At 44.8% G+C, this 26,887-nt stretch overlaps 1 protein-coding gene across 3 annotated transcripts in view; it reads left to right on the top strand.

The window, feature by feature from the left end:
* Positions 1 to 26,412, top strand: part of LOC101622195 (chromosome unknown open reading frame, human CXorf56) — a 34,312-nt gene extending 7,900 nt beyond the window's left edge. The window contains exons 3-9 of one of the 3 annotated variants that reach the window (XR_001145620.1): positions 5,141 to 5,182; positions 6,538 to 6,676; positions 7,153 to 7,242; positions 7,847 to 7,939; positions 9,537 to 9,740; positions 24,158 to 24,516; positions 26,389 to 26,412. Coding sequence is in view for 1 of the 3 variants with exons in the window: in XM_004685743.2 (XP_004685800.1) it covers positions 5,141 to 5,182; positions 6,538 to 6,676; positions 7,153 to 7,242; positions 7,847 to 7,939; positions 9,537 to 9,599 (427 nt within the window). In the remaining 2 variants the exon portion in view is untranslated. Of the gene's footprint in view, positions 1 to 5,140; positions 5,183 to 6,537; positions 6,677 to 7,152; positions 7,243 to 7,846; positions 7,940 to 9,536; positions 11,128 to 22,447; positions 22,623 to 24,157; positions 24,517 to 26,388 lie in introns of those variants that run through there. The other 2 variants (XR_001145621.1, XM_004685743.2) reach the window with 2 other exon arrangements.
* The last annotated feature ends 475 nt before the right edge of the window (positions 26,413 to 26,887 follow it).

Raw genomic sequence — 26,887 nt, 5'->3', positions numbered from 1 at the left:
TTGTGCAGTTAGTACAGAAAATAATCTTAACAGTACAAGCAGGCCTCAGCCTCCTGTGGCACTATAGGGCAGATACCCATCTGTCTAGGAAACTGGGTAACTGTTGGCTAAATACAAATCCTGGGCTCCAGTGAGCTTGATCCTGGAAGTGAGCCAGCCTCAGGCCTGGCCTTAGTCTCTGGCCACCTGACTCTTGGGCCACAGAATTCTTAGTTTACCAGCAGGCGTGGCAAGCGTGCGCCTTGGCTGATAGAGTTCCTGCTCTAGGCACGAACAGTCTTCCCAAGGGCCCGCTCTTGTGTGCTTCCTGCTGGCCAGGGTGGAATTTTGGTCTGCTCGTCCTTCCTTCTCTTTATTCAGCTGAGTATGGGAACACAAGGTACTGAAAACCAGGCTGTGTGCCAGCACGTGTGCTGGAGCCTGTGCCTTTCCACATCCAGGTCTTCATTCTAAAGTACCCCTCCTTTGACACTGTTGTCCCCTGGGGCCCCTTCCCCTCATTCAGCACCCTATCTCGCAGTGCGATCCAGTGGGTGATTTTCTGCATGTGTATTGACGATGCCTCCCATGATTCTTCACTGATTTTTGTGAAGCTGCTCTTGTGATTCTCCTACTCTTTCAGCCTTCTCAGTCTCCTGGAATCTTCTGCCTGTCCCTTAAATGTTGGTATTTCCCAAGGCTGTGACCTTGATTTTACCCTTTCTCTATACTCTCTTTGAGCAGTCTTGGCCACTTTTCATAGCATCAGTTATACTTGTATGTTGATGACTCACAAATCCAAATCTGTGTACATTTCTCTCTTGGGCCTAGAACTGTCTATCCAGCTGCTGATTCTGCCTTTTAACCTGATGTTCTATCTCAGTTCAACATGACTCAGGCCAAAGTTGTTATTGCTCTAGTGTGGAAAATACTACAGATTGGTGCACTCATCTCCTCCAACACTATTCTGTTATACCTACCCTTCTGTATACTGGTGTCTATAAAGTTAGGTACATACTTCTGCTCCTTCCCCCAAAACACTGAGATTCTGAATGTGATTTGGCTTTTGCCAGTAAAAGGGTCGGAAGGAGAACTTGTGTGAGGCTTCCAGTGAAAACCCTTTTTTACTGTTCTGCTTTTATTCCTTCCTACTTTCTGGAAAATGAATGTGATTATTGGAGCACCAAGAACCATCTTGGGACTGGGAAGGAAAGGCCGCAAGAATTGCAGAGCTTCTGCCATGCTCTTCTTGGCTCTTAGCCATTGCTAGGAACCACCTTCCCGTGGATACCTTTCACTTCAGAAGAGGCTCTTCTGTTGATGGGTCTCTATAAATGGTCATCCAGACCTAGTTCCTTCCTTTCCTCCTCCTATGATGACATCACCATTCATGCACAGGCTGAAGCCAGAAATCTGGGAGTCAGTCCTCTTTGTCTCATCTATCCCAGCCCCCACTTGCCCCTGTATACATCCAGTCAGGCATCATGTCCTGTGCATTCCACCTGCTAATCTCTCTTGTGACTGCCTTCTCATGTCAGCACTGCTTCTCTCCCTCCATGCCCAGGACCCAAAATCTCTTGCTTGGGTCATTGATGTGGTTTCTTAGCTGGTATTTTGGCCTCTCGTTTTGCTCTCTGCCAGTCTACTGCTATTGCCTGAATGATATAAAATGCCTCAAATCTTTGGTGGTCTCTTTATCACCGCCAGTAGTGCCTTTCATTTTTAGACAGTAAATCCTTTCTTCAAATGAAATTCTCACCCAGAAGTGTAAACCAGCAAACAGGAAACTGTTCTGATTGTGAAATTCACTAAGGGCTGCTCCCCTCCCTTACCTGATTTTATTTAAGGATCCTTGTGGAGCACAGTTTTAGCAACTCTAACTAGAAGGATAAAATTCAAGCCTGAAGAAAACTGTGATCTGGCCTTAGCCTGCCTGTTCATCTGTGTCTCCTGGTAGCCACCCCCCCTTTTTTTTAAACAGTAGACATTTATCATCTCATCTATTTTCTGTGGGTTCCGTATTTAAGACCAACTTAATTGGCTGACTCTGGTCTCAGGAAACAGTAGTGAAGACACTGACCTTGAGTGCAGTCTCATTTGAAGTCTTGATTAGAGCTGGAGGTTCCACTTTCAGGGTGGCTCACGCTCATGATTGGCAGCTGAGTGCTAACTGCTTATGAGAAGTTGTGGTTCCTCACCACAAGGCTCCATAGGGCTGCTTGAGCACCCTCATGGCATGGCAGCTGACTCCTGCAACATGACTAATGCGAGGGAGCCAGATGGAAGCCACAGTGTCTTTTGTGACCAAAACCCAGAAGTCACATCTCATCATTTCTGCAGTGTCCTTCTGGTGTCACTGGTTAACCTGTCCATTGTGGGAAGAGGCTACACGGGGGTGTAACAGCAGGGGGCAGGGATATTTGGGGATTGTCTCAGACTGGATATCAAACCAGGAAGAAGGTTTAGTTTTGTTTTCATCCTTCCCTGTCTTTCACAGTCCTGTAGATGAAGTGCAGGAGAGAAAACCAACATCAAGTAATACAAAATTCTATCTCACATAATCACTTCTTTCTCATCATACCACTTAAATCCTTTAATCTCATTCACATTCAAGTCATAATATCTCAATAAAATGAACTTTCCATGACATGAAGCCCTTAGGACATCTTCCTTGAAACTTGGCACATAGGAATAGATTAATGTTTATAAGCTTGACAAAATCCCTTTTGTCCTTGGTGTTTGATGATTAGCTCATTGGGAAACACAGAGCCACGTTTATTTGATATTTCTGTGTTTTGAAAGCCTGGGCTTATAATACTGTCTGACTTCAGGGTTCTAGAAGCCAGTTAAACATTGAGTCTCTACATTCAGACTTCCCACGTCTGTGTTCTCATTACACCACACACATTCCTCCAGTTACGAACTTACCTGCATGATTGCAATTTTCCTCATTAAACTAAATTCCTAAAACAAAATTCATTCAGTCAGTATTCATTGCATGTCTACTTTGTTTCCAATGCTTTGCTCAGCTCTGGGGATAGAATAGAGAGACTTACATGGGTGGTCTCCATTGCTCTCTGATCTGATGGACTTTATAATTTAATGGAATGGCAGAAAAATAAAATAATTATGGCTTTGGAAACTCAAGAATGAAACAGCTCTATCAGAGGCTCACATGAGAGCCTCTTGAAAAGGTGGTCAGGGATGGTCTGTACTACTGGATGGTAAAAATGATGAGAACTGAGGCAAAAATGGTGAGAACAGGGCAGCTGTGACAAATCGGTGAGAAGCGCATTCCAGACAAAGAAAAGAGCATGTGGGGAAGGGGGAGAGGGCAGCTCTTGTTTGTCCAAAGAATAGAAGGAAGACTGGTGTGGCTAATGTGGCTAGTGCAGGGGGGTGGGGGTGCATGAGTTGGGCAGGAGCCCAGTTATGTACCCAGTCAGTGCCTGGTAAGTGGTGGAAGGAGTTGGATTTCATTCTAAGTGTCTTAGAAGCTATTCTTCGCCTCTATTTAGAAAATGGTTTGGAGTCAGATGGTAGTAACAGCAGATTCTAGTGTAAGCTGTCAGAATTTTTATTTTAGATAGGAATTTAGAATGCACATGCACATACACAAAAATCTAAAATAGCTGTGTGTGTGGGAAAATCAAACGCAGATGTTCAACTGGGAAAGAAACATTTGCAAGTCTCCTTAATAGAAAATTTAGACAACTTGGTAGATAAAGGTTGTGAACTGAAAGTTCACCAAAAGAGAAAGTACATATGTCTGTTAAATGTATGAAGAGATGCCTAACTTCACTTTTTAAAAAAAGTAATGCAAATTGTGATATTCCATGTTTCACATGTCAGATTGACAGTAATGCACTTTAATAGCGTACGGTGTTGCTGAATGTTGGGAAAAAGGAACTCTCACATTTGTAGGAGTATGAATTGGTTTGCCTTCTCTACAGAGTAATTTGGCAATAATCATTAGAATTTTAAATGGACACACATCTAGAAATTTATCCAACAGGTGAAAGGCATTGAGGTTCATCCACACAAAAGAATATAGAGTATTTTTTAAAAAGAATGAAGCACTTTATAAACTGGTAGCTAAGAAACACATATTTATCTTTTAACCAAGAAATATTTTTTTAATCAATGAAAAGGTAGAAAACAGTGTAAGTTATGCTACATTTGTTTAAAAAGGAAAAGAAAAAGATATTTTCTTTGTGAGCCAATAAGGATTCTTTTCTTATGTGTGGATCAGCTATCTCTAGGAGGAGCGGAAGAAACCAGAAGCAGTATTTGCCTCTGGGGAAGTGAACTGAGTGGAGAGACTATTTCCTTTTTATTTTGTTTTCTTATATATAACATAGTAGGCAATATGTATTGCTTATTGAAAATTTAAAAACAAGCGAGGGGCCGGGGCACCAGACAGGAAGCTGTGACAGCAGTCCAGGAAAAGGTACATGACCTGGGCTTAGATGATAGCGGGAAGGCAGAGAAAAGTACACGGGATCACCATCTATTTCTTGGAGGTAATCCACAAAATTTGCTGACAAAGTAGATGAGAAGAACCAAGAAGGCGTCCCAGATTTCTGTTAGGCTTATGGGCAGGGTGATTATCTAAGGAGTCTTGAGCTTAAAGGCCTGGACTTGATTTCAACGTACTCTACTTAGCTCTAGGCCGATGGACAAGTTACGTAAATTGCTTTGTGTTGGGGAATAATCATATGAACTATCTCAGGGGCTTGTAGTAAGGATTAAATGGGTTAGTGCAACTGGCACACTGTGAACACAGGAAAGGGCTTGCTGTGGCTGTTGTCTTTGTGATGTTGCTTTTCTTATGTGTGGATCAGCTATCTCTAGGAGGAACTGAAGAAACCAGAAGCAGTATTTGCCTCTGGGGAAGTGAACTGAGTGGAGAGACTGTTTCCTCCCTACTGGATGACCCTGCCCACCTCCCCCAACCCCCGCCGCCAAGCAGGAAGATGACTGATTCAGCTGATGTCTGGAAGGAAGAAATGCTGAAACTTTAAAATTAAGACCTGTTTAACCTGTCAGTTGCTCTATGAGATGAAAATGTTTGATCCTTTTAGCATTTGAAGAAATGAGACAGGTAGGTTATGAGCTTGATTCATCTTTTTTTTTTTCTTAACTTCTGTTTTCTGTGTAGGCCTGAAGGCATTGAACGACAGTACAGGAAGAAGTGTGCAAAGTAAGTATTGGGTTTTTCCAAGCATAAGCAAGCAGATGTTATGTATTAGGACAAGAATTATCTGATTACAATTCTCTGTTACATCTTTATCCTTGCAATCAACAGCCTTCCATCCTAAAAGCTGGCCATCCTAAGTGCATAATTGGATGAATTTTGACCAAAGCATAGTCATATGACATCACTGCTACCCTGACAGGATATCCCAGCTTGCCACATGCCCCTTTTCTTGCCACATGCCCCTTTTCTTGCTCCCTCCCTTCTTTGGCAGTCACTGATCTGCCTGCTATCATGAGGGTTTTGCCTTTTCTAAAATTCTATGTATGTTTTGTGTCTGGTTTCTTTCACTTAACATAAAGCTTTTGGAATTCATCCATGTATACACATATCATAGCTCCTCTGTGCTGTTGAGTGGTATTCCAATTTGCCATTTACCCACCAAAGGGCATTTGGATTGTTTCCAGCTTTGCTATTATAAATAAAGCTGCTATGGATCTTGTAGTGTAAATCTAGGTAGGAACGTGTGCTTTCTCTTGAAGTGGGATTGCAGGGTCATATGGTAAATGTAACACAGTGTAATTTAATCCAAGTCTAAGAGCCTTAGTTTAAAGATTATTATTTAGAGAAGTATATATACTAATATACAGATTTCCAGCTTTAGTCTGTAAATAGTAGGAATTTTAAACTGTAATAAGTTCAGTTGTATTGATGTAACTAGTTATAGCCTGGCTCCCATAAGACTCAGGCTAAGAGTATTAAAGCAGAGAAAGTAGATGCAAAGGGATTTTAGTTCAGGGACACACTGGATTTATTAAATTGGTTTTAACATTGAGCTGAAAAAATAAAATGGCCAACCAAAAAAAGTACAGCAGTTATTACAGGGATTAGTTTGCCAGCCACTGTATGGAGCCTTTACACTCTCTCTTCAGCTGCAAAAACAAAACAGCAGAAACTAGCCAGAAGCCCCCATACTGGTTTCCAGGCTCCGTGCTTTGGAATAATGGTGGCAGTTTTGTCTGGAAAGTGATCAATCAGTCCAGGAGCCACCATTTCCTCAACTTGTCTAATGATCAGTCAGTTGGGACTCTGAGGAAAATGACTGATTCCAGGCCTCCTCGCCCCACCGCTCCAAATTTGCTGAATCAGGATCTTCTGGTGAGGGACCTAGGAATCTAATCAGCACTTTTAACTCACTCCATGATTCTTATCAGGTGGATTGGGGAAACTCCAGGAAGAATTAATCATTCATTTATGTCACGAATAAAAATATCTTCAGCATCTAAGCACACTGCCAGTCGAATCTCCATTTGGGGGGTTTGGGTTCAGAGGCTTCCCAGAGACTCACCCTGCTTTTGTAGGTGTGGCCTGCCTCTCTTCTACCAGTCCCAGCCGAAGAATGCCCCCGTGACTTTCATTGTGGATGGAGCTGTGGTCAAGTTTGGCCAGGGTTTTGGGAAAACGAATATATATACTCAGAAACAAGAGCCTCCGAAGAAGGTGAGTACCCTGGGGGAGACAGATGCTTAATGCAGCTGCACATGTTGCCCCAGATTGTTCAGTAAGATTATGGAGTAGTCAAGTAAAAAAAGAAACAAAGCAAAATCTAGAGTACAAGAAACTGCCCTTTGTGTCTGCCTCCTTTGCTGCGAGAGTGCCCTTTTGTATGTCAGCACGGTCACCGGATTGTGATTTCTAGTCTGTGTGCTTTTTTCTTTTCTCCAGCTGCCCTATGAGTCAGATTAGAAATTATGTGGCTTTGGTCACATTTATTTCCTTTGAAATTTCTTTTTCCACTGTGAATAATTAAAAATGGAGCAAGTCAGTTAAGTTTTAAAATATACCTCAGAAAGTCTTGATGGCAAATGTTACAAAATATAATGCAAATAAAAACAGCGACCCTCTTAGAGAGGCCATCCTGTCCCAAAGGCACTCCCTGCATACATACACACTCATTCCTCTTCCTGTGACTCCAGGTGATGATGACCAAACGGACTAAAGACATGGGCAAGTTCAGCTCTGTCACCGTGTCTACTATTGATGAAGAGGAGGAGGAGATTGAGGCTGTAAGTGCGTCTACTCTCAGGTGGTGGTGGGGAAGCAGAGGGGATTCTGAGACTAGAGTATGGGAGCAGCAGACTCCTAAGACACTCGGCTCATGGAGCGCCCTCTGCTAGTAAGAAGAAATATGACCCCAAGCTAGTTCCTATCCCTCAAGGCCATCAAGGCCATCTGTAAAAAAAAAAAAAAAAAAAATGAGAACCAGAGATTTGGGTTAGAGCAATGATATTTTTTACATACTTTTTTTGAAGTGCCTTAGGACTAAATCCCTCTTTCAGCTTCAGTTTAAAAATGATTGGACTCAATGACTCCCATTCCCTTCCACTCCAGCTGTGATGGCTTGTGAGCCTGTCCTTGGCAGTAGCAGCGACTTCCTTTATGGTGCTTCACTCTGATGATGCTTATGGAGTGCTGTTATCTGTTATTTTAAAAATGATTTTGGTCAAACTCTGAACTCTCCTGGATTACTGAAAAGATGAGAGTCGAAAGGGAACAGAATCCTGCCATTTTAGCAATAACTTCATAATTCGAGTAGGGTAAATGGCTACCGAAGGTCGCTGTTACTGGTTGGTGTGACTGCTGGTTTAAGCATGCTTCTTTACTCCCTAGAGGGAAGTTGCTGACTCTTATGCACAGAATGCCAAAGTGATTGAAAAACAGCTGGAGCGCAAAGGCATGAGCAAGAGGCGGCTGCAGGAGCTGGTGAGTGGCCTGGGCTGACAAGGGCCTGGGCTTGACTGTCTGGATTTCTTGGTCTGAAAGATCCCAGGCAGGGGATAAGGACCTTAGGAAGTGTGTCATAGGTACTGGTGAAGTGGCCACCAGTTTCCAGCCTCGGAGAGGGGGCCTCTGATTTGGGCACACTTGGCCCTAAAGTAGTAACCACTGGATCTGGGCCCCTAATACTTGTTAGTTCTCCCTAACCAGAATGGTACTTAATCTACTTGTGGCCAAGGTAAGGAATCAATGATTGGACTTTGAGAGATACAGTAGTAACAGGAGCCGAGCTCTTTTGTTGCTTCTTAAAGCTCTGTGGGTGGTGTCCTGCATGATTAGGGGGCTCCTTGGGGAATAAACACATCTAACTTTCATACTGCCTACACATATTTTTAATGGTTATTTTTACATCATTTTGTGCATTTTTCCATCTCAGTTGTAATCCCCGTCACAATGCCTACACATTTTTTAGTAATAGTCTTTTTAAAATAGTAGTTGCATTAAGATTGACCATCACTGCACTGGTGCCTTTTCAAAAATTATACCAGTGTAGTGTAGTGACTGGGAAGGATCTTTGGGTGACAGCGGTGGTGGGTCTTGTGAGTTGCTTGTGAGCCCTCCCAGTCTAGAGCAGTCTCATCACATTTTCTGAGGTGAAAGATGAGGGCTTTCTTCTTTTTTGTTTTTTTAATTTATAATTTGTCCAGAGCAGATTTATAATTTATAAAATGAAATAAAATAGATTTTGTTTCACTTATTATTACTGTCAAATTGCTATTGAAGCTTCAAAGTCCTTACTCTCAAATTTTGTATGTGTCTTGCACGAACCAGTAACAAGCAGTTCACCACACAACACGAAGTAGCACTGTTCTAGAGCAGCATTTGTCTTCCTGTTTTGCTGAGAATAGTTTTCCAGTATAGCACAGCATTGATCACCTCACTCTTTGGGGTGCTAGGGTGTGGGATGATCACTGCGCTCCTTACTGTAGACCTCAGCCTCATGTGCTCACCCCATTTTGCCCTACAGATACTATCATTCTCTATGTGTCATAATAGCTTGGGAAGCAGTCGCTAGAGACTCAGAACCACTAGATTTAGAGCCACTATTCTAGTTTGAATACTAAATGAGCATTAAGGGATAGAGTGTAAGAAGTTAGAAAAAGGAAGGAGGCCCTCCCTGGTGGCGCAGTGGGTTAGGATGCAGCACTGTAAGCTAGCCGCAGCCACCTCAGTGTGAGTTCGATCCCCAGCCCCGGAGGTGACCACATGGCGCGGCAGACCTCTCCTGACCGGCCCACTGCTCCCCTCAGCAGTGCACCTCATCAATCTGCCCGTTCTGTCCCCACTCTGTCTCTGGTGAAGCCTCTCACTGCCCCTGCACCTCTGGCTTGTACCCCAGTTCTGTATGAATAAATAAATCTTAAAAAAAAAAGAATAAGGAAGGAAAATAAGGTTTTTGGGGTTTTTTTGTTTGTTTACATTTTAAAAGGAAAGGAAGCAGCAATGCTAGCATAGACACAAGCAAACGGGGAAATAAGAATTTCATGTCATGTATCTGTACTTGTACTTTTCTTCCTCTTAGGCTGAACTGGAAGCCAAGAAAGCAAAAATGAAAGGGACCTTGATTGACAACCAGTTCAAATGATCAGGACTCTTCTCTGAACCCAGACTAGAATAAAGCATTTAAATCAAGAGGGAAGAAAAATTACATTTTTGTTTCCATGGACTAATTGTTTCTCCCCAGCAGAAGGTGTTGCATTGCCTGCTATTGACTCTCCTACATGCAGTGAGTTCTTTGAATTCATCTTACCTGCTTTGTAGATCTTTTTGTATATATAGGTCCTTGGTACTGTTTTATTTTTTGTCCATTTGAAGGAAACTTTTCCATCTGTGTAGAAACTTTATGAATAGATCAGTGCTTGAGTGTCTCTGGTTTCTAAGGTACTGATTCTTATACCTTGTTTAGAGTTAACAAAATTCTTAAAGACTTTTGAAAAAACATTATACTGTGTCATAGAAAAAAGTGACTTGAATTAGGTTTAAAGTCCCCAGCAAACCAGATCCATATAAGTGGCTATCTCTCTTCTTAGACTGGCAGGTAATGGCTATGGTTTGAATGTTTCTAATGTCAGCAAAAAATCACAGGAAGCCAGAATCCACATAAAGCTTACTTTACTTCAAATACTAAAGCATTGGGTGAGCTATCCTTTCTCAGACCTTCTACTTGAAGAAGGAAAAAAGCCAAACAGTGTCAGGGGTAGGATCACTCAGATCTGAGTGGTAATAGAGTCTCAGTAGGCGACCAAGGGTGCTGCCATCCTGTCAGATAGCCTAGAGTGAGGACTGCTTCCCGCTGTGCATGGTACATGGGAGGGAGCTAGGGGAGGGTAAGGAAAGATACTGAGATCAATACAACTGTGTTGAGTATTTTTTATTTCACCACAAGCAGAAGAGCTCTGGGCTCTTCCTGTGAGGATGCTGATCCCATCAGAAAGCCACCCTCAGACCTCAGCTGAACCTAGTTACCTTGCAAAGGCCCACCTCCAAATACTATCACATTGGGGGGCAGGGCTTCAGTTTTGGAACGAAGGGAGAGGGGTACAGTTCAGCACATAGCTTTATATAAGATGTTAGTATTAGGGGAACCTGAGAGAAGAGTACTGTCTTTGAATAACTTCTGCAAACCTAAAATTATTCAAAGATTTCTAAAGAGTTTGAAGAAAAAAAAAAGAGTTAAAGGTGCCAATAGAGGAATTAATCACAGAATCAGCTGGATCAAAGGGAGAGGGATGACGATGGAGCTGAAATACTGGGAGAAAATGGGAGGGTCAAGGATATGTGAAGGTTACAAACAGGTTTAGTTTCACCATAAGTGATGCTGCTTGTTTTCCTGGAGGGATATAAAATATTAAAGGCTTAAGTGTAATGGACTGTGCTTTGCTAAATTTGAGTGAAAAAGAGGAAGTAGTCAGAGAAATGCAGAAACAGCAGCTGAATAAGACAGTAACAAAATAAAAAAATTTTTTTTAAAAGAGGTGGTCCATGATCCTCCCTGGTGGCACAGTGGGTCAAAGTGCATCACTTCGAAGATAATTGCATCCCCTTCAGCATGAGTTTGATCCCCATCAGGGAGATGATCCACATGCGCAGCAGACCTCTCCTGTCTCTCCTACTGCTCCCCTCAGCAGTGTGTTTTAGTGGATCTGCCTGTTCTGCTCCTCACTGTGTCCCTGGTGAATCCTCTCACTCCCTGCATCTCTGGCCTGTACCCTAGTACTGTATGCATAAAAAAAGAGGTGTTCCATAGAGGTAAAGATCCTGAAATGGCCGACAAGCTAGTTTTAAAAAAACTTTTCAGTCCTCCTAATAAAATTACACCTCTAAGTGTAACCAACAACTACAGTGGCAACATTCTACAAAATTTTTTATTACTATTCTGTCACACTTGGTAATTTGCAAAAACAACCAAAAAACATAGAGTAAGTCCAAATTTTTAATATGTCTTTTTATGCAACATGAAAAAACTTTCTAAATGCTACTAGTAAATAGAGAAACTATGTCATATTGTTTTAATAACTATTTCTATATGAAAAAATAAAGTTATGAAGAGCACATGCTGGTGTTAAGACATAATGATTTTAATCTTAAAGATGAAAAAAATGCATTACTTGAACCAGATGTTGAAGCAATTTATGATTAATATCTAAGGATAAATATTTCAGAAAATATGTAGAAAAGTAACTATAATTACTACTGGGAGTCCTTTATACAAGTGTTTTTACATTACACACTTTGGTTTCTCAAAATGAAATTGTGATATGTTCTCAATAATGTAATTTTTTCAGTCCCACAGGAGAAGCAATTTAGCATAGCTCTGTAATCAAATTTCTGGCTTTATCAATTACCGGCTTTGGGATCTTGGGATATGTAAACTCTCAGAGTACTCATTTGTAAAATGAAGATGGTAATAATTAAGCCTCTCTCATAGGATTTACATCGTTACATACATTGACATCAGGATAATACCCATAAAGTGTTTTCCATGGTACCTGACACATAGTAAGTACTCAGTAAAAAAACAGCTAGTATTATTGTTGTTATTGCTGCTAATAAAGGAATGAAGTTAGTGGGAGTGACAGTTTGAGAATAGCAGCGGTAGGCGGTTATGGTCAGGGAACAGAGTGTTGGCGTGGGTGGCGTCCATGCTGTGGTCCTGGGAGTCTGGCTACAGTGGAGTGGAATGTGAAGTGAGGTGGAATGTGAGGAGGTTAGGGTTGGTCATCTTATTTGATGCTTAGTCATCTCTCCGTAGCAGAGCCGGAAAAAGAGACAGAGAAGACCCTTCAGTTGCAAATACCTCATTAGATACAGGAAAATAACGGGGGCAAATAGTAACAGTCCTACTATTTTCCCCAGGGCCCCCACCCCTCATTCTCCCATTCTTGCTAGCTTCCTCTACCCCCACTCCAGCCTACTTCTTCCAAATAAGGAAATCAGGAAATAAGAGCAAAGAAAAATGCCCTACTAGCTCCCTACTATCTCTCAGCAGCACCTCACACACACACCTTGTGCACCTTGTGGACTAGGTGCAACCCATGGAGGTAATACAAAGAATTTAGAACACACTTCCTGCCCTAATACCTTGTAATACAAATGAACAGATCAAAAACATAGTACACGAAGCAGCACGGCCTGAGCCCATGCTGTATTTGTCTTTTTTGTGACAGACTTATTTCATGTAGAATAGGCATGGCACTCAAAACGGAAAGAAAGGAAGGAGACCCTGATTGCTCCCCTTCTCCTCCTGCTCGCTCGTTTTCAATGAGTCCCACTGGCCAGATCCACCAGAAAGTCACAGAGGAAGGTGGGAAATGTAGTGTCTGCTATACACCATTGAGCAAACGGAATGGATCTGAGAGCAAAGAGGCCATTGATCAGCACATGTAAAGAAAGGTGAGAACTTGGAAATGACTATGGCAGTAAGTCATGTGGAGCGGTCTTGGGTGACAGACAGAGCTGTTCCCTAGAACCATGTGAGCCAAAGCCTGACAGCAGTGGATTCCCAAGAGAATGGGAGAAGAGGAACTTGAGCCAGAGGAGGCAGACAGCGTTTTTGGTTTTTGTTTAGCATAAAAGGAAAGGAGAGAAAATTCAGTGGCATGGGGAGTGGGAAGTAAGATTGACAGCAGGTATTTTCCAGATTGGAGAAATAGCATACTTGAATACTAATGGGGAAAATTTCAAGAAAGAAGCAACAGTATTCCTGGGGTAAAGTACTCGAGTGGGCAGGAAAGGATGGGGGGACTGTGCAAAAGTGGTACAGTGATAGTGTTTGTAGAAAGTCAGGTGGAATCATCACAGCCCAAGTTTGGGAAAGACCTTAAAAATCACAGGCTGTGCCGTCCCATGTGCAGGAATTCCCTGGTAGCCTCCCAGATACATATGGCCCAGCCTTTGCTTAAACGTCTCCAGTCTCCAACAGTGCTAAACACAACTTTCCAAAGCAGCCATTTCCATTTTAAGACAGCTATAATTGTTAGAAAACATTTCCTTTTCTAAACAGTCAGATGCAATTAGTGCTTTGTTCTGGATTGGGTTATGGCTTAGACAAGCCAGCTGTAGGGGTCATTTTGGGGTTAATTGAGAAAATATAAATATGTGGTATTAAATGAGATGAACATTTGTTAAAATGGTGGAGATTGTTGGCTGAAAAGGCAGCTTGCAGAGAACAGTAGGAAGAGTAATCCTGTTTGGTGTAGCATATCTATTCATGTGTATCAACACCCCCTGTCTCTGTCTCTCTCTCTCTCTCAAGCATGTGTGTAGAGGGGCAGCTTGACAAGAGAGAAAGTACGAGCAGAAGGCTATGCATTAAGGTATTAATAGCAGTGATCTCTGGGTAGTGAGAATGTGGCATTGTGCTAGTAGCTCCTCGGTGAACACAGATAGTTCTTAAACTGTTCTAGAGAAAAGAAAAAGATATCTTTCCCCAATTCTTTACATGAATGTAGAATAACTGATACAAAAACCTGACAGTGATAGGAGGAAAAATAAATATATGGACCAATCTCATCTGCAAATAAAAATCCTGAATAGAGATGTAAATGCTTTAATAAAATATTAGTATATAGAATCCAGATGAAATTTTCATTAATGTCAGGGACTAGCCTCAAATGCTGTCATCATTGTTATTATTCAGTATTCTGGAAATTTTGCGTTACCGAATAAAATGAGAAAAATGAGAGGTAGAAATATTTAGAAGATGATAAAATTATTGTTTTAATTAAACTCCTTTGAGTTTTAGGAGCAGATTATCTTAAATAATAGGCATGTATTATAAGGACACACATGGGAATAAGGAACTAAGAATAGGTTGCTTAAATATGTTTAAGTGTATCAAATAAATGCTACAGCAAGCATCATACTTAAAAGCTTGCCTCCTGAAATTGGAAAATAAAGAGTTCCATCTATTCATTGTATTAGAAATCCTTGCCAGTGTAATAATAGAGGGAAAAGAAAAAAAAAAGTTGAAAGATTTGCTTAGGAAGAAATGTCACTATCGCTATTTGCAGAAAACATTATGGTATACATAGACTATCCAAAAAAACTCATAAACGTTTGAATTGATAAGTGAATTTAGAAGAGTTGCAGAACATGAAGTTAATATTGAAAATCGGTTTTATTTTTGTATGTCAACAAGCAGTTTGAGACTTAATGAAGTCATTACAGTAGCATAAAAATGCTAGGGATACATTTAGGGAAACACGCACAAGGGCTTTACATGTAAAATTATAAAAGATAGGCCCTCCCTGGTGGCGCAGCGGGTTAAAGCACTGCACTAAGAAGCTTAAGCCACTTCTGCATGAGTTCGATCCCCGCCTGCCCCGGAGGAGATGCACATGGCGCGGCAGACCTCTCCTGACCCGCCCGCTGCTCCCCTCAGCAGTGTACTTCGTCGATCTGCCTGTTCTGCTCCCCACTCTGTCTCTGGTGAATCCTCTCACCTTCCACATCTCTGGCCTGTACCCCAGTTCTGTATGAATAAATAAATCTTTTTAAAAATCTAAAAGATAGTTGAGAAAAATTACAACCTATGGAATCATCTAAACTTTGTTAATCAATTAAAAGAGTTGATAGCTTTAGGGTTTCAGTTCTTCACAATCTGATTTTGTGAATCCAGTGAGACCCCATTCAAAAACCCTATCAGGTGCATGTGCGTACGTGCGTGTGTGTAGGGTGGAGACTTCACAAGCTAATTTAAATTATATGGAAATGAAAAGGCCCAAGATTAAGGCATTCTTGAAGACCTCAGGTAGGAAGACTTGTTCTACCAAATATAGTCTTATAGTAAAAGTAATTACATTATATTGGCTCAGTGACTGGCAAACAGACCAATGAAACAGGATAATGTCCAGAAACAGGCTCCCACAGGTATATATCACAGATAGACAACATAGGTTACCATTCTTTTCTATGGGAAAAGGAATTTTTTTTATTAATCTTTCTTAGGACAATTGTCTATTAATATGGCAGAAAGCAAAACATAACAAAAACTTGGCCACTACTTTATATCATCCATAAAAATCAATTCTGGTTAAATCATAGCTATAAATGTACAAAGTAAAATATTTTCTAGAACAATAACACAGCAAAATATTGTCATTATTTTTGGAAATGAAAGACCTTTTTTTTTTTGGTAGAGATTTATTTATTTGTACAGAACTGGGGTACAGGCCAGAGATGCAGAGGGTGAGAGGATTCACCAGAGACAGAGTGGGGTACAGAACAGGCAGATCGACGAAGTACACTGCTGAAGGGAGCAGCAGGTGGGTCAGGTGAGGTCTGCCTAGCCATGTGGTCGCCTCCGGGGCCGGCGGGGATCGAACTCATGCGGAAGTGGCTTAAGCTTCTTTGTGCTGTGCTTTAACCCGCTGCGCCACCAGGGAGGGCCGAAATGAAAGACCTTTTAATCAAAATACAAAAGCACTGACCATAAAAGAATAAAATGGATACATTTGACTACACTAAAATTCAGAGTTGTTATCAAAAGAAGCTAATTGATTAGAAGAATGAAAGAACAAGCCATAGGGTGGGCAAAAACATTTGTGATGCAGGGAAGTATAAAGATCATATCCAGAATATCTAAAGAACAGCAAATCACCTTTTGGCTAACAGAGGCTCTGGGAACAGGGCAGGCTGCAGGCTGTGGGATCCGGACACAAGAACACTGAAAGAACAGCAGAGTCCTGGCTCGTTCTGCCTCTGATGGTAGAGCCAGAGGGAGGGAGGCTGGAGGAGACTGGGGTTTTGAAAGGTAATCTGCTGTCTAAAGACCGGCATTGAGGATTTTAAAAATATATTTATTACATCACCTTCCCTTCATTTTGTGCAGTGCATGATTTCCCCGAGAATTCCCACCACCGCTTCACCCGGGCACCATCACCGTAGTCCCGTACGTTCTCCCCACCCTGGCCTGGTCCTTCCCCCTCCTCCTCCCCTATGGAGTGTCTCTGATCTATAGTTGCCTGATGATTTCAATTTTTATGTTACTATACTTCCTTTTTTTCCAATTCCTTATTTGGTTTCTCTACATTCCTCCTATCTCCCAGAAGGACCAGGTGGCCCCGGGTCATCATGCTCCCCAGTGTAGCTCAAAGGACAAGTGGAACACAGGCACGAGTCCCTTAACGACAGGGATGCCTTCTGGAAAATGTCTTTGGTTGGTGATTGCATCTTCATGTGAATGTCAGTGTAATGACACCCACCTATGTGGTAAAGCCTGTGAGGACCCAGACTATATATATAGGTGCCACCTTTGTTTATATAGTCTGACATTAACCAAAACTCCCTTAGATGGCACATGTCTGTACTCTAGAGTTAGGCCGGATCGGGCAAGAGTTAGGCCGGATTGGAGGTCTGCTCTGGAGGTCAGTTCTCAGTGTCAGCTTGCTCCTGATCCCAGACTAGGAGGAGGTTCAAGGAAGCCCCCTGTGTGGCCTCCCAGACAGCTGGAGGTTGGGGTGGAACGAGGAATGTAGTCATGCCTTGGGAATGGAGCTGGAGAGTCAGCTATAAATAGGCACTCCTGCCCTCTCCCTGCCCCATGAGTCCAGCAGGATTTGGAGGCCTTCCATACTCTGGAACTGATTTGGTGCTTCTGCTCCAAGCCACCAGAAGATCTGTGCTGCTTGTTTGTTCATTCTGACCTCAGCTCCTCCTGCCGTCCCCTCCGCTCACTGCTCCAGCCTCCCCCTTCTCCAGACGCAAACAAGCCCCAGCCCCCAGACAACTTCATGCCATGAGGCCTTTGCTTTTGCTGTTCTTTCTGATTGGAACACTTCCCTCGGGTATCTGCATGGCCTACTCTCTCCCCCTGCTTCACATCTTTTTTTTTTTTTTTAGATTTATTTATCCATGCATACAGGAACTGGGGTACAGGCCAGAGGTGTGGTGGGTGAGAGGATTCACCAGAGACAGAGTGGGGGGCAGAACAGGCAGATCTACCAAAATACACTGCTCAGAGGAGCAATAGCCGAGACAGGAGAGGTCTGCTGCGCCATGTGAGTCATCTCCCTGCCTGGGGATTGAACTTGTGCTACAGTTGCTGCAGATAGCTTCCTAGTGCTGCACTTTAACCCCTTGCGCCACGAGGGATGGCCCCCTGCTTCACATCTTGATTGAATTTTCATATAGAGGGCTTGGCCTTCCATTCTTTCTAAAATGTGATCATCTACTCAAAATCCTGTCCTTGCATTAGCTTCCCCCAAGACCCTACATATTTTTGCTTGGTCTGGCACTTGCACTGTAATATGAGCTCAGTGAGGACAGGGCTTTTGTTTTGGTTATTGTTTTATTCCAGAGTAGTGGAGCATTCCTGGAAATGTAATAGCTGCTCAATAGTTCTGGGTTGAATGAAGGAATCAAACATTTACTGTGGGGGCTTTCCTGGTAGCCTAGGGGTTTTAAACCTCAGCACTATCACCACTTAAGGTCTGAGTTTGATCCCTGGCCAGAGAGCTGACCCACATGGCGCAGCAGACCTCTCCTCTCTCACCTGCTGATCCCCTCAATAGTGTATTTTAGTCACTCTGCCTGTTCTGTTCCCCACTCTGCCTCTGGTGAACCCTCTTATCCTCAACACCTCTGGCCTGTACCCCAGTTCTTCTATGTGAAAACACTAAAATTACTGAGAACTGACCCAGTGCCCATCCTGTGCTAAGCACTGAGGGTGTGTAAGAAAAATGCAGGTCTGGGTCTTGCCCTCGGGGTACTTGCAGGGAGGAACCAGCAATGAGGAAGCAGGGCTGCAGGTGTCCACTATTCTGATAGCCCAGACAGGAATGAGGACACGATTGGTTCCCGTGCTTGAGTAATTCCTGATGCGCGCTGCACTCAGGTTTCATGGTGACAGCTGAACCGGGAGGCCCGCTGGCAGAAGTGGCCCGCCTCCTCCTCTGGCTCCTTCGACCCTGGGCTGAAAAGGAGTCCCTGCAATCTCTTGGCTGCTGCTCTGGAGCATGGCCCCCCTGTCCTGGTGGAGGAACTCCCTATAATCATCCTAGAAGACTCTCAGACATTAAGGATTTCCACTCCCTCTCACATGCAGTCAAAAAATTCATGTTACTTTCAGCTCCCCCAGATCTAACTACTCATAACCTGCTGTTGACAAAAGCTGTACAGATAATACAGTCAATGAACATATTGTATGTTAAGTGTATTGCCCACTGTACTCTTAGAATAAAGTAATCCAGAGAAAATGTATTTATAGGACCGCACTGAATTATCAGTACCATAAGTTTATATCATCTGTTTACAAGGAAATCTGCATGTAAGCTGATCTGCTGTGCAAACCTATGTTGTTCAAGGGTTAACTGTAATGTACTGGAGGTGCCTATTGACACTCGGGGCCACTTGCGATCATAAGGATCTTGAGGGCAGGGTCTGCATCAGAGCTGCTCACTGTCTCATGCTCGTGACCAGCCCAGTCCCTGCGGGCCAGGTTGCCTGAGTTTCGTGTCAGCTCTGCCACTTCCTGGTCATCTAACTGGGCAAGTCGCTTCATCTCTTCCATGCTCAGGTCCTCGTCTGTAAAGTGGAGGCGATAACGGCACCCATTTCAGCGTGGTGTTAGGAGGATGGCACGCATGACAATTTGTAAGGCTCTCAGAACAGTGCCTGCCGCTTGTCAAGTGCTTGCTAAATAAAACGCCGCCTGTTGACAGTGGATGTACCAACCCTGTCCTGAGCTCAGCTGTGACTCCCACATCTGTTTGCTGCAGGGCTCCGAGATCTGGTACAGCTCAGGTCTACAGTATTTCTCCTATGTGTATGGAGGGTGGAGGGGCACAGCATGCTCCCAAGATGCCCTCACAGCAAGTTTCCCTCAGTGGCTTCTCGTGGCCTTTCCTGACTGATCCGCAGCAGTGTGAACACCCCTGGCTTTGCTACTTTTCCTGGCGGAGGCCAGGAAACTTGATTGTTCTCCTGCTCTAATTTTTGCAGTTGGAGCTTGATGCCCTGGTTGCTTTGTGGGGAAATGAAAAAAAAAAAAAACAAGTTTCATCATTCTAAAATACATATATACATACACACATACATGTGTGTGTGTATAAAAAAAAATTAGATCCTTCTTATCTTCTCTGGGCCAGGGCTGGGCTAGCCCACTGGAAACTTCTTCCCTATGCAGCAGCAGATGGCACAGACATGATATGCAGAGGTGGGAGTGGGGGATGTGAGGCCACTAGTGTCGGTTTTAAAGCTGGTACATTCTGCACCCGGCTGTGACGGTAGTCCCAAAGTAGCCAACGTGCGCTTTCCCGGGGAAGTGGAGCATGAGGAGGAGGCAGGTGGGTGTAGACCAAGCTGCTTCCCGGGAGTGGACCAGCTGATAACCAAGACTCCCAAGCCCGGGCTCCACAGGGTTCAGAGTGTCTCAGAACTCCCCGAAACGAGCTGTTTCGTGTGCATGGACATTTTTCTGAGGAGAGGATTCATCGATTTCACCAGATTTTCAGAAGGAAGAAAGCATGTTTGGAAGCTACTGGGGTACACCTGCAAGTGTGGGAGCCATCACGGCGCTCTGGGACACGCCACCCACCTGGCCATCAGATTGCCTGCTGTGCACTCCATCCCGGCAGGGCGTTTACCTCTTTGTGCTTCCGTGTCCTCACCTTCAAAGTGCATAATGGAACCAACTATTTTTTGGGTTCTTGAAAGGTCAAAGTAAGGTACTGAACACAAAGGACTGAATAGATTGTCAACCATGATAAAGTAGGTGTTAGCATTGGGGGTTCAGCCCATGTGTGTGTATGTATGTGCATGTGTGTGTGTGTGTGTGTGTGTGTGTTGCTGAGATTGGGAGGTACGAGTTCTGTACAGTAAACAGAATTCCTGAAATTCACACCGAGTGTCCCGGCCAGCTGGAGGAGGGATCTGTGGGATGGTGTGTGCTGGGAGCAACTGGCCCCCAGAGGCTGTAGGTAGCCCATCTCCCCTCAAAAGCAGGGCTGCAAGGAGGAAGAACTCCTCTTGCATCTAGAATGCTCTAAGGGTGCAGCAAGGTAGTGCCACCTAAACAGCTCCCCTATAGATCTCTGTGGCCTGAAATTTCTAGGGTTGCTTTTAGGGTGGGCAACAAAGCCCTTGCTAAAATGTACAATCACTATCAAATCTGCACAGGGGAGCAGGCCTCCCTCCCCGCCCCCCAACACACAGAGTTCACTTTGTTCTGGAATTGGCTGTTTCATTTTCTCCCTAGAAGCCTTGTCATTGCTGCATCCTAGTTACTCATGTATGACAGCGTTTCCCGAACGAGCTCTCCCTCTGGCTGCTCCCCTCCAGCAGGGACCCCTCTCAGAACTGCACGGCATTGTTTTGGAATGATCGCACCTATTATTCCTGTGTGAATTAGTGAATACTGTTTAATCGGGCAGTGTACTTAGTTTTGTCACTCTGTTACCTGATGAGCCACCTGCTCTATATTTCATCATTGTGGCAGCATTCTTTCCATTGTAGTTTGATAATTAGTCTGCCATTGTCATTTTTTATTTGGTATTAGCCTACTAATTAGGTTTAGTTCAGACTCCTATAATTTTAATGCATCTGCTCATAAACAGTATTTATTTTCTTTCTTGTCAACTCACATTGTTTGCTGATCGCTTCCTAGGATATCAGCGCACTCAGTTTTAGTTGCCATTAGCCAGCTTGTTGCAGTAACGATTGCATAATAAAAAGGATAGTTATACACGGAAGTTCTTCGACTTAGGTCTTGTTGAGAAAATAGTTTAGGTAAAAAGTTGGGGAATATAGGAACATGGTACCAAATGCTCTCTAAATAACACATGTTTCCTGACAGAAAGTATTAGGGAGAGCGGACAAGAAAGATGGCAGTGGCCAAGGATGAGGAGCCGCAAAATCTGAACACTACTGGGGTCTGCCCAATGACTTGTTACCTAGTTTCAACTAAAGCCCAGTCCCACTTGGCAATCCCCTCCGATGTCCCTGTGCTAGCCGCCTGCAGTGTCCGTCTGAAGCAGCTGTTCCACAGCTGTGCGGCCTTCCTCTAGTTCCCAGCCCCAGCCAGCCCCCTTCTCAGCTGAAGCAGTTTGTTCCCACAGCCTCACACTGACTGAACCACAGGTTCAGCTCAAATGCAACAGCGCCCCCTTTCTTCTGTAGTGGATACGGTGCTGGGCTTCCTCCACTTGGCTTAAGGATGGAAGGACTTTGGTGACTGCTGCAGACCCCCTCAGCTGTGAGCCCTCAGGAACTGCCCCTGCGGGAGAGCCGCTTTCCCAGAGGGGGTGCACACTCCCTTCCTCAGCTGCCAGCAAGCAATGGCTGACAGATGTGGGCTCATAAAAATGCAGGCCCAGCTCCTAGGTCTGGAGTGTGTCATGTGGCTGACTGAGACCTTCTGGAATGTGCACAGGAGCCCAGCTTCTCCATCCAACCTACTTCCACTCCTTCCCTTCCACAGGACATGCTGAGAGCGGGCCCTGATCACCCTGTGAGTGCTGATGTCTGTCTCACAGTGGGCTTCTCGGCAAAGCCTATGTGCAACACTCTTCTCCCTGCTGCCCAACACGCCAACCACCCCCCAAGTGCTCAGCCCTCCCTCATGATATCCTCCTTCTATCCTGTAACTAGCTTCTCTCTGTGTGTCCATCTCTTCTCCTCAGCATGAAAATTTGAACAAATATTGTCATCAAAACCTCCTTTGACACAGAACCTCTTTCTAGCTTCTGTCCTTTCTTCCCCTCCCCAGCCTAAGCCTGTGGAGCCAGCACACTGCAGTCTGGCTTCGGCCTCCATAGCACTGCTGAAACATCTCCTGTTTCAGCCCTATATTTTTTGCTGCCTCTGGTGCACCTGGCTCTGATGGCCACTCTCTTCCCCCTTCATTTTTAAGGTTCTTGGCTGTCTCCTGCTTTCTTTACATTCCTTAAATTCTGCAGATTTCCAGGCTCCATCAAAGCCCTTTTATCTTCACAGTCATCATCTCCTTCCTGACTGGATTCAAAGACCCCCTGAGTGCGGGAGCTGTGTCTCCGGCCTGTGTCTCCGGCCTGACTTCAGCACCCCCACCTCAACAAAGTGCCAGCATCTCAAGGCCACACTGCCTGTCTGTTGCCTCTGTCTCCTGCCTCAGCCAGGGCCCTCCAGAGGACCCCATCTCAGTGAATGACACCACCATAGACCCTGTTACTGAAGCCAGAAAACTGGCACTTCTTTTGGTACCACCTCTCTGTCTTATCACCTACTTCGCAATAGCCACCGCATTCTGTTGCTTCTGCTTATATTAGGGTTCTTGGCCCCCTCTTTCCTGCCCTCCCTGACAAGACCCCAGTTCAAGCTTTGAACCATCGAGGCCCAGTGACTGCACCAGCCTCCTTAGCATTCACCTGGCCTCCACACCCACCCAGCCCTCCTTTGCCACAGCAGTGAGTGAATCTCACAAGTTTGTTGCATCTTGTTGTTTCCCTGTCGAAAAGGCCATGATGCCCCCCTATGGCTTTTAGGATGAAGGGGAGACTTCTTTGGGTGACACCTCTCAAATCTGGCTCCTGCCTTGCCTGGCTTCCTCCCTCCCCCCACCCCACCTCCACCTAACTCTACTGGTTTGAGCACAGCTGACCGGCTTAAGTGCTTTGAATGGGCCTCCTTCTTCAGGTCCCAGGGCCTCCTCCCTCTGTGCCTGCCCTCCTACAGGAAACACTGCTTGCTCTTCCCTCCCCCATGCCCCCTTTATTCTTCTGGTGTCCTAGCTAACTGTCCCCACTCTGAGGCTGTTTGGGCGTTCACCCCTTACGCTCTCTTTCCAGACACCTGTGGGACGCCTGGAGGACAGCACAGGCCTGCCTTTCCACGCTTTCTGCTAGACTGAATTCCTTGAAGCCACCAGTGATCCCAGCCACCCTGGTACCTGGTACAGGCTAGGGTGCTGGAGGGCTTTTGGTTGAATGGGTCGGTGAGAGTGCAAGAAGCAGGAGGAGAAAAGAGAATGAGAACAGAGAAAAGAACAAGATGCTTGAGGGAGACAAGGTGGATATCTCTGTCTCACAATTTTGCTGTGGCTGGATTCTCTGTTTCTGGTCTCTGACTGACCTTCTAAACAAAAGGCAATCTGCTTTGGCCCAGAAGTCTGGGGTGGCTGTGACCTCTGTCCCTGTCTGCGTTAGGACAGAGCATGGTGGCCCAGAGCCTGGCACATCTCTGCCATGTGGCCAGGCCCAGGCAGATCTGACCCTAGCCCACTACTCAGTGACCATGCGGCCTGCGTCTGTGGTCACTGTGGACTGGGCCACCCACCCAAACTCTTGGCTGGCCAACATATATGAAAGAAGGGGAAGAGAAACCCCAACAAGGCTCGTCACTGCTTCTGCGACACTCTTGTACACAGTCACGCTTGCCAGTCCAGGAGCTGCAAAAGGGTTTAAGGGAAGCTGAGCTGCCCCTGAACTTGGCGGTAGGTGGCCTGAGTTTGGGACAGCTCTGGTCCCCCATGTTGCTAGACAAATATTTTGTGTGTGTGCTGTGACATGAAAAATATTATCATTAAATAATAGCTAATAATCCTGGTCAAATGCCAAGAATTTCATGACTGGCTTCCTGGGGCATCTGAACTTTGAACTTAACCAAACATTTTCCCATCCCTCCCCCCCCCCCGTATGGTGGGGGTCTTTGTTTACTCCCGTTTCACAGGTGAAGAAGCTGAGGCACAGGAAGGTCAAGAGGCCTGACAAGTCCATCAAACCGATGGGGGTAGCTGGCTCTCACAGGACCAGGACCGGAAAAGGTGGGAGCACAGCTTTGGAGGGGCTGTGGTTGCTGGCTGCGGTGCGTTTACTCTCTGCCCACAAGAGGTCAGTAGGTTCCACGCCCGAGCAGAGAGCAGACGGGGTACCTGGAGGCTGTGCGGAAGGTGGAGCGGAAGGTGGAGCGGTCCTCCAGCCGGCAGCTCAGCAGCTCAGTGCAGCAGCTCCCTAAAAGGAAATCCTTCTACCACTAGCACTTCCGGGAAGTGCCTCCTCCGCAACTAACCACAGTCCTGACTGGCCATGGTATGCTTTTCCCAGGGAAACCATAGTTGCTCCCAGAGGCAGCTGCCGCCTTTTAGGGCTGATCCTTAGGATATGGTGTTGCCATTTCTGGTGGGGAGTGCTTGTAGATGGGGCAGCTGGCCTGTGTGTCCTCTGCCCAGCAGAATAACTGGAAGCAAAAATATCATAGGGTCACCTCTGCTAGGCTAGAACCTTCCTGGGAAAGGGAGGTTGAGGGTTGGGAGACTTGAAGAGCATCCCCAGAATTTAGAATTTTGAATCACACAGACCTGGGTTTGAATCCTGAGCCTCTTTTTCTTTTTAACTGTGACCTCAGGCAAGTTACATAAGTTCCCTCCATCTCCTAAATGGTAGAACATGAGATAATTAATACCTGTTTTTCAGGGCTGTTCTGAGGACTTACCCACTCACTCATTTGACAAATGGCAGAGGGCCTAGTCTAAGCTTGCAGTATACTAGGTTGGGTTCAGCAGCTCTGATACTTTCATCAAGGCCTGACACATAGTAAGTACTGAGTTAACAATAACTTCTCTAGGAAGTTCAGGCTGCACATTTGGACTCAAAATAGCAGGCAATTTGAACAGATGAGTAGCCAAGGGAAGACATCTTCTGGAAAAGGCTATACTCATAACTGCAGTGTGGAGAGGGATTGAGAAAGGACAATGTTTGACTTCCCCCAGGGTCTTACTGAGCATCATGAAATCTAGGCAGAGCAAGAGGCCTCCAGCTAACACTCATGGGAGTTGTGCCCATGCTGAGTTATGCCCATGTGCAGTCCGGGCGACTCCTAAAATCATAGGCCTCGCAGTCTTCCTCTACCCTGGGAAAAACACAAGGGGAGAAGGAGCCCAGAAGAGCCTCCTCATCTGTTCTCTGGAAGATCACTGCAGGTCACCTGGCCTGTCTTTGGTAGTGGTTGCAGGATGTGGGGAGCAGGTGTGGGCATGCATCTCCAGGCGTGATGCCAGGACATTTGAAGGACCAGAGAGAAAAAAATGCAAATGCCACACAGTGGTGAGGCCCTGATTCCTCTGACTCAGACAAGGGTCTCATTAGATGTGAAGGCCCAAATAGCACCTCTTAGTCCTTTAGTAAACGATCAGCCTTTCCAAGCCTGCCTCACCCACTGGGATGTTTTACACACACTTTTGCTTCCTAACTAATGAGAAATGTGATTGTTCTCCCAAGTCTTAAATGATGCCTTCCTCTGGCGGATCATCATCCACACCCCACCTCTTAGATGACAGGGTTCTGTGTCCACAGTGGCCCCCATAGTGGCGAAGCTGGTGAAGGACATCTTCTAGACTATGCCTTGCCATCATTTTCTGCAGAAGCTGACTGAGGGTCAGCGTGGTAATGTGACTTATTGACGGTCCCGTGGCCAGTAAGTGACAAGTAGAACTGAAGTCACCATAAGTTTCTAGTCAGGAGAATGGTCTGTGCTCTTTCCCATGTGGGTTGTAGTTTAATTGACTTCCCTCATTGGCTTGTTACTCTCCACATCCCCTGTCCAATTTTTTTCTCATTTAGCCTACACAAGCACAGTTAGACCAATATGTTTTGTCAGGTGGTTGGAGACATTAAGCTGGCCTAGCCAAATTTGAAGAGCCATTATTCTGGAAAGAAAGCAGTGGAACTTCCTGTCAGGTACCAAAGGGACATGCTGGAGCTGGAGTCCTTTCATAGCCAGGTTGAGGGTGAAACAAGAACCTGCAGACAGGGAAATTTCTAGGCTAAAGAGTACCACCGGCCTTGGTTTCCAGTCACAGCCATCACTGGGTGATAGGTTGAGAAAGAACTGAGATCCAAGGCATAGATAAACCATTCTTTTTTTTTTTTCCCTAAAAAAAATGGCATACTTCCTGTGTCCAGGTGCTGACTCATAAAGGATACCCCTATGAAGGAGAGAGGTAAGGTCCTTATCCTCATGGAGATTAAAAAAATTTTTTTTCTTTGCTTTTTAAAAAAACAAAACAAAACATTTTTTTCCAGCCATGTATCTGTCCTCTACCAGGTTTGGTCAGGGTTGGAGTGCCTCTTGGGCCTTTGAACTTTGTGTTTCCGGTGCCAGAGACGTTCTGAACCTTGGGCTTAGTAAGTGGTGTGTTGGCAAATGTTTAACAGCTGTCTCTCTGGGGACAAATGTATGTACATACCTGTGTGTGTGTGTGTATGTGTATACAAGTTAATTATGTTACCCATATAAAGACTAAACATACAAATCACACATAATAATGAAACATACAATATTGTTTATTATAAATTCCTTGTAGCCAACTGATCCTCACAGAATGCTTTCATTGATGTTTGCTGCATTCTAGGCTCACTAGCCAACCTGTGACTACAACTGACAAAAAAAAGGTAGTTCTCA

Source organism: Condylura cristata, unplaced genomic scaffold (genome assembly GCF_000260355.1).
Source record: "Condylura cristata isolate star-nosed mole 26May11 unplaced genomic scaffold, ConCri1.0 scaffold00019, whole genome shotgun sequence".
NCBI lineage: Eukaryota > Metazoa > Chordata > Mammalia > Eulipotyphla > Talpidae > Condylura > Condylura cristata.
Note: the sequence above shows the minus strand (reverse complement) of the source record. Positions and strands in the feature narration are given on the sequence as shown.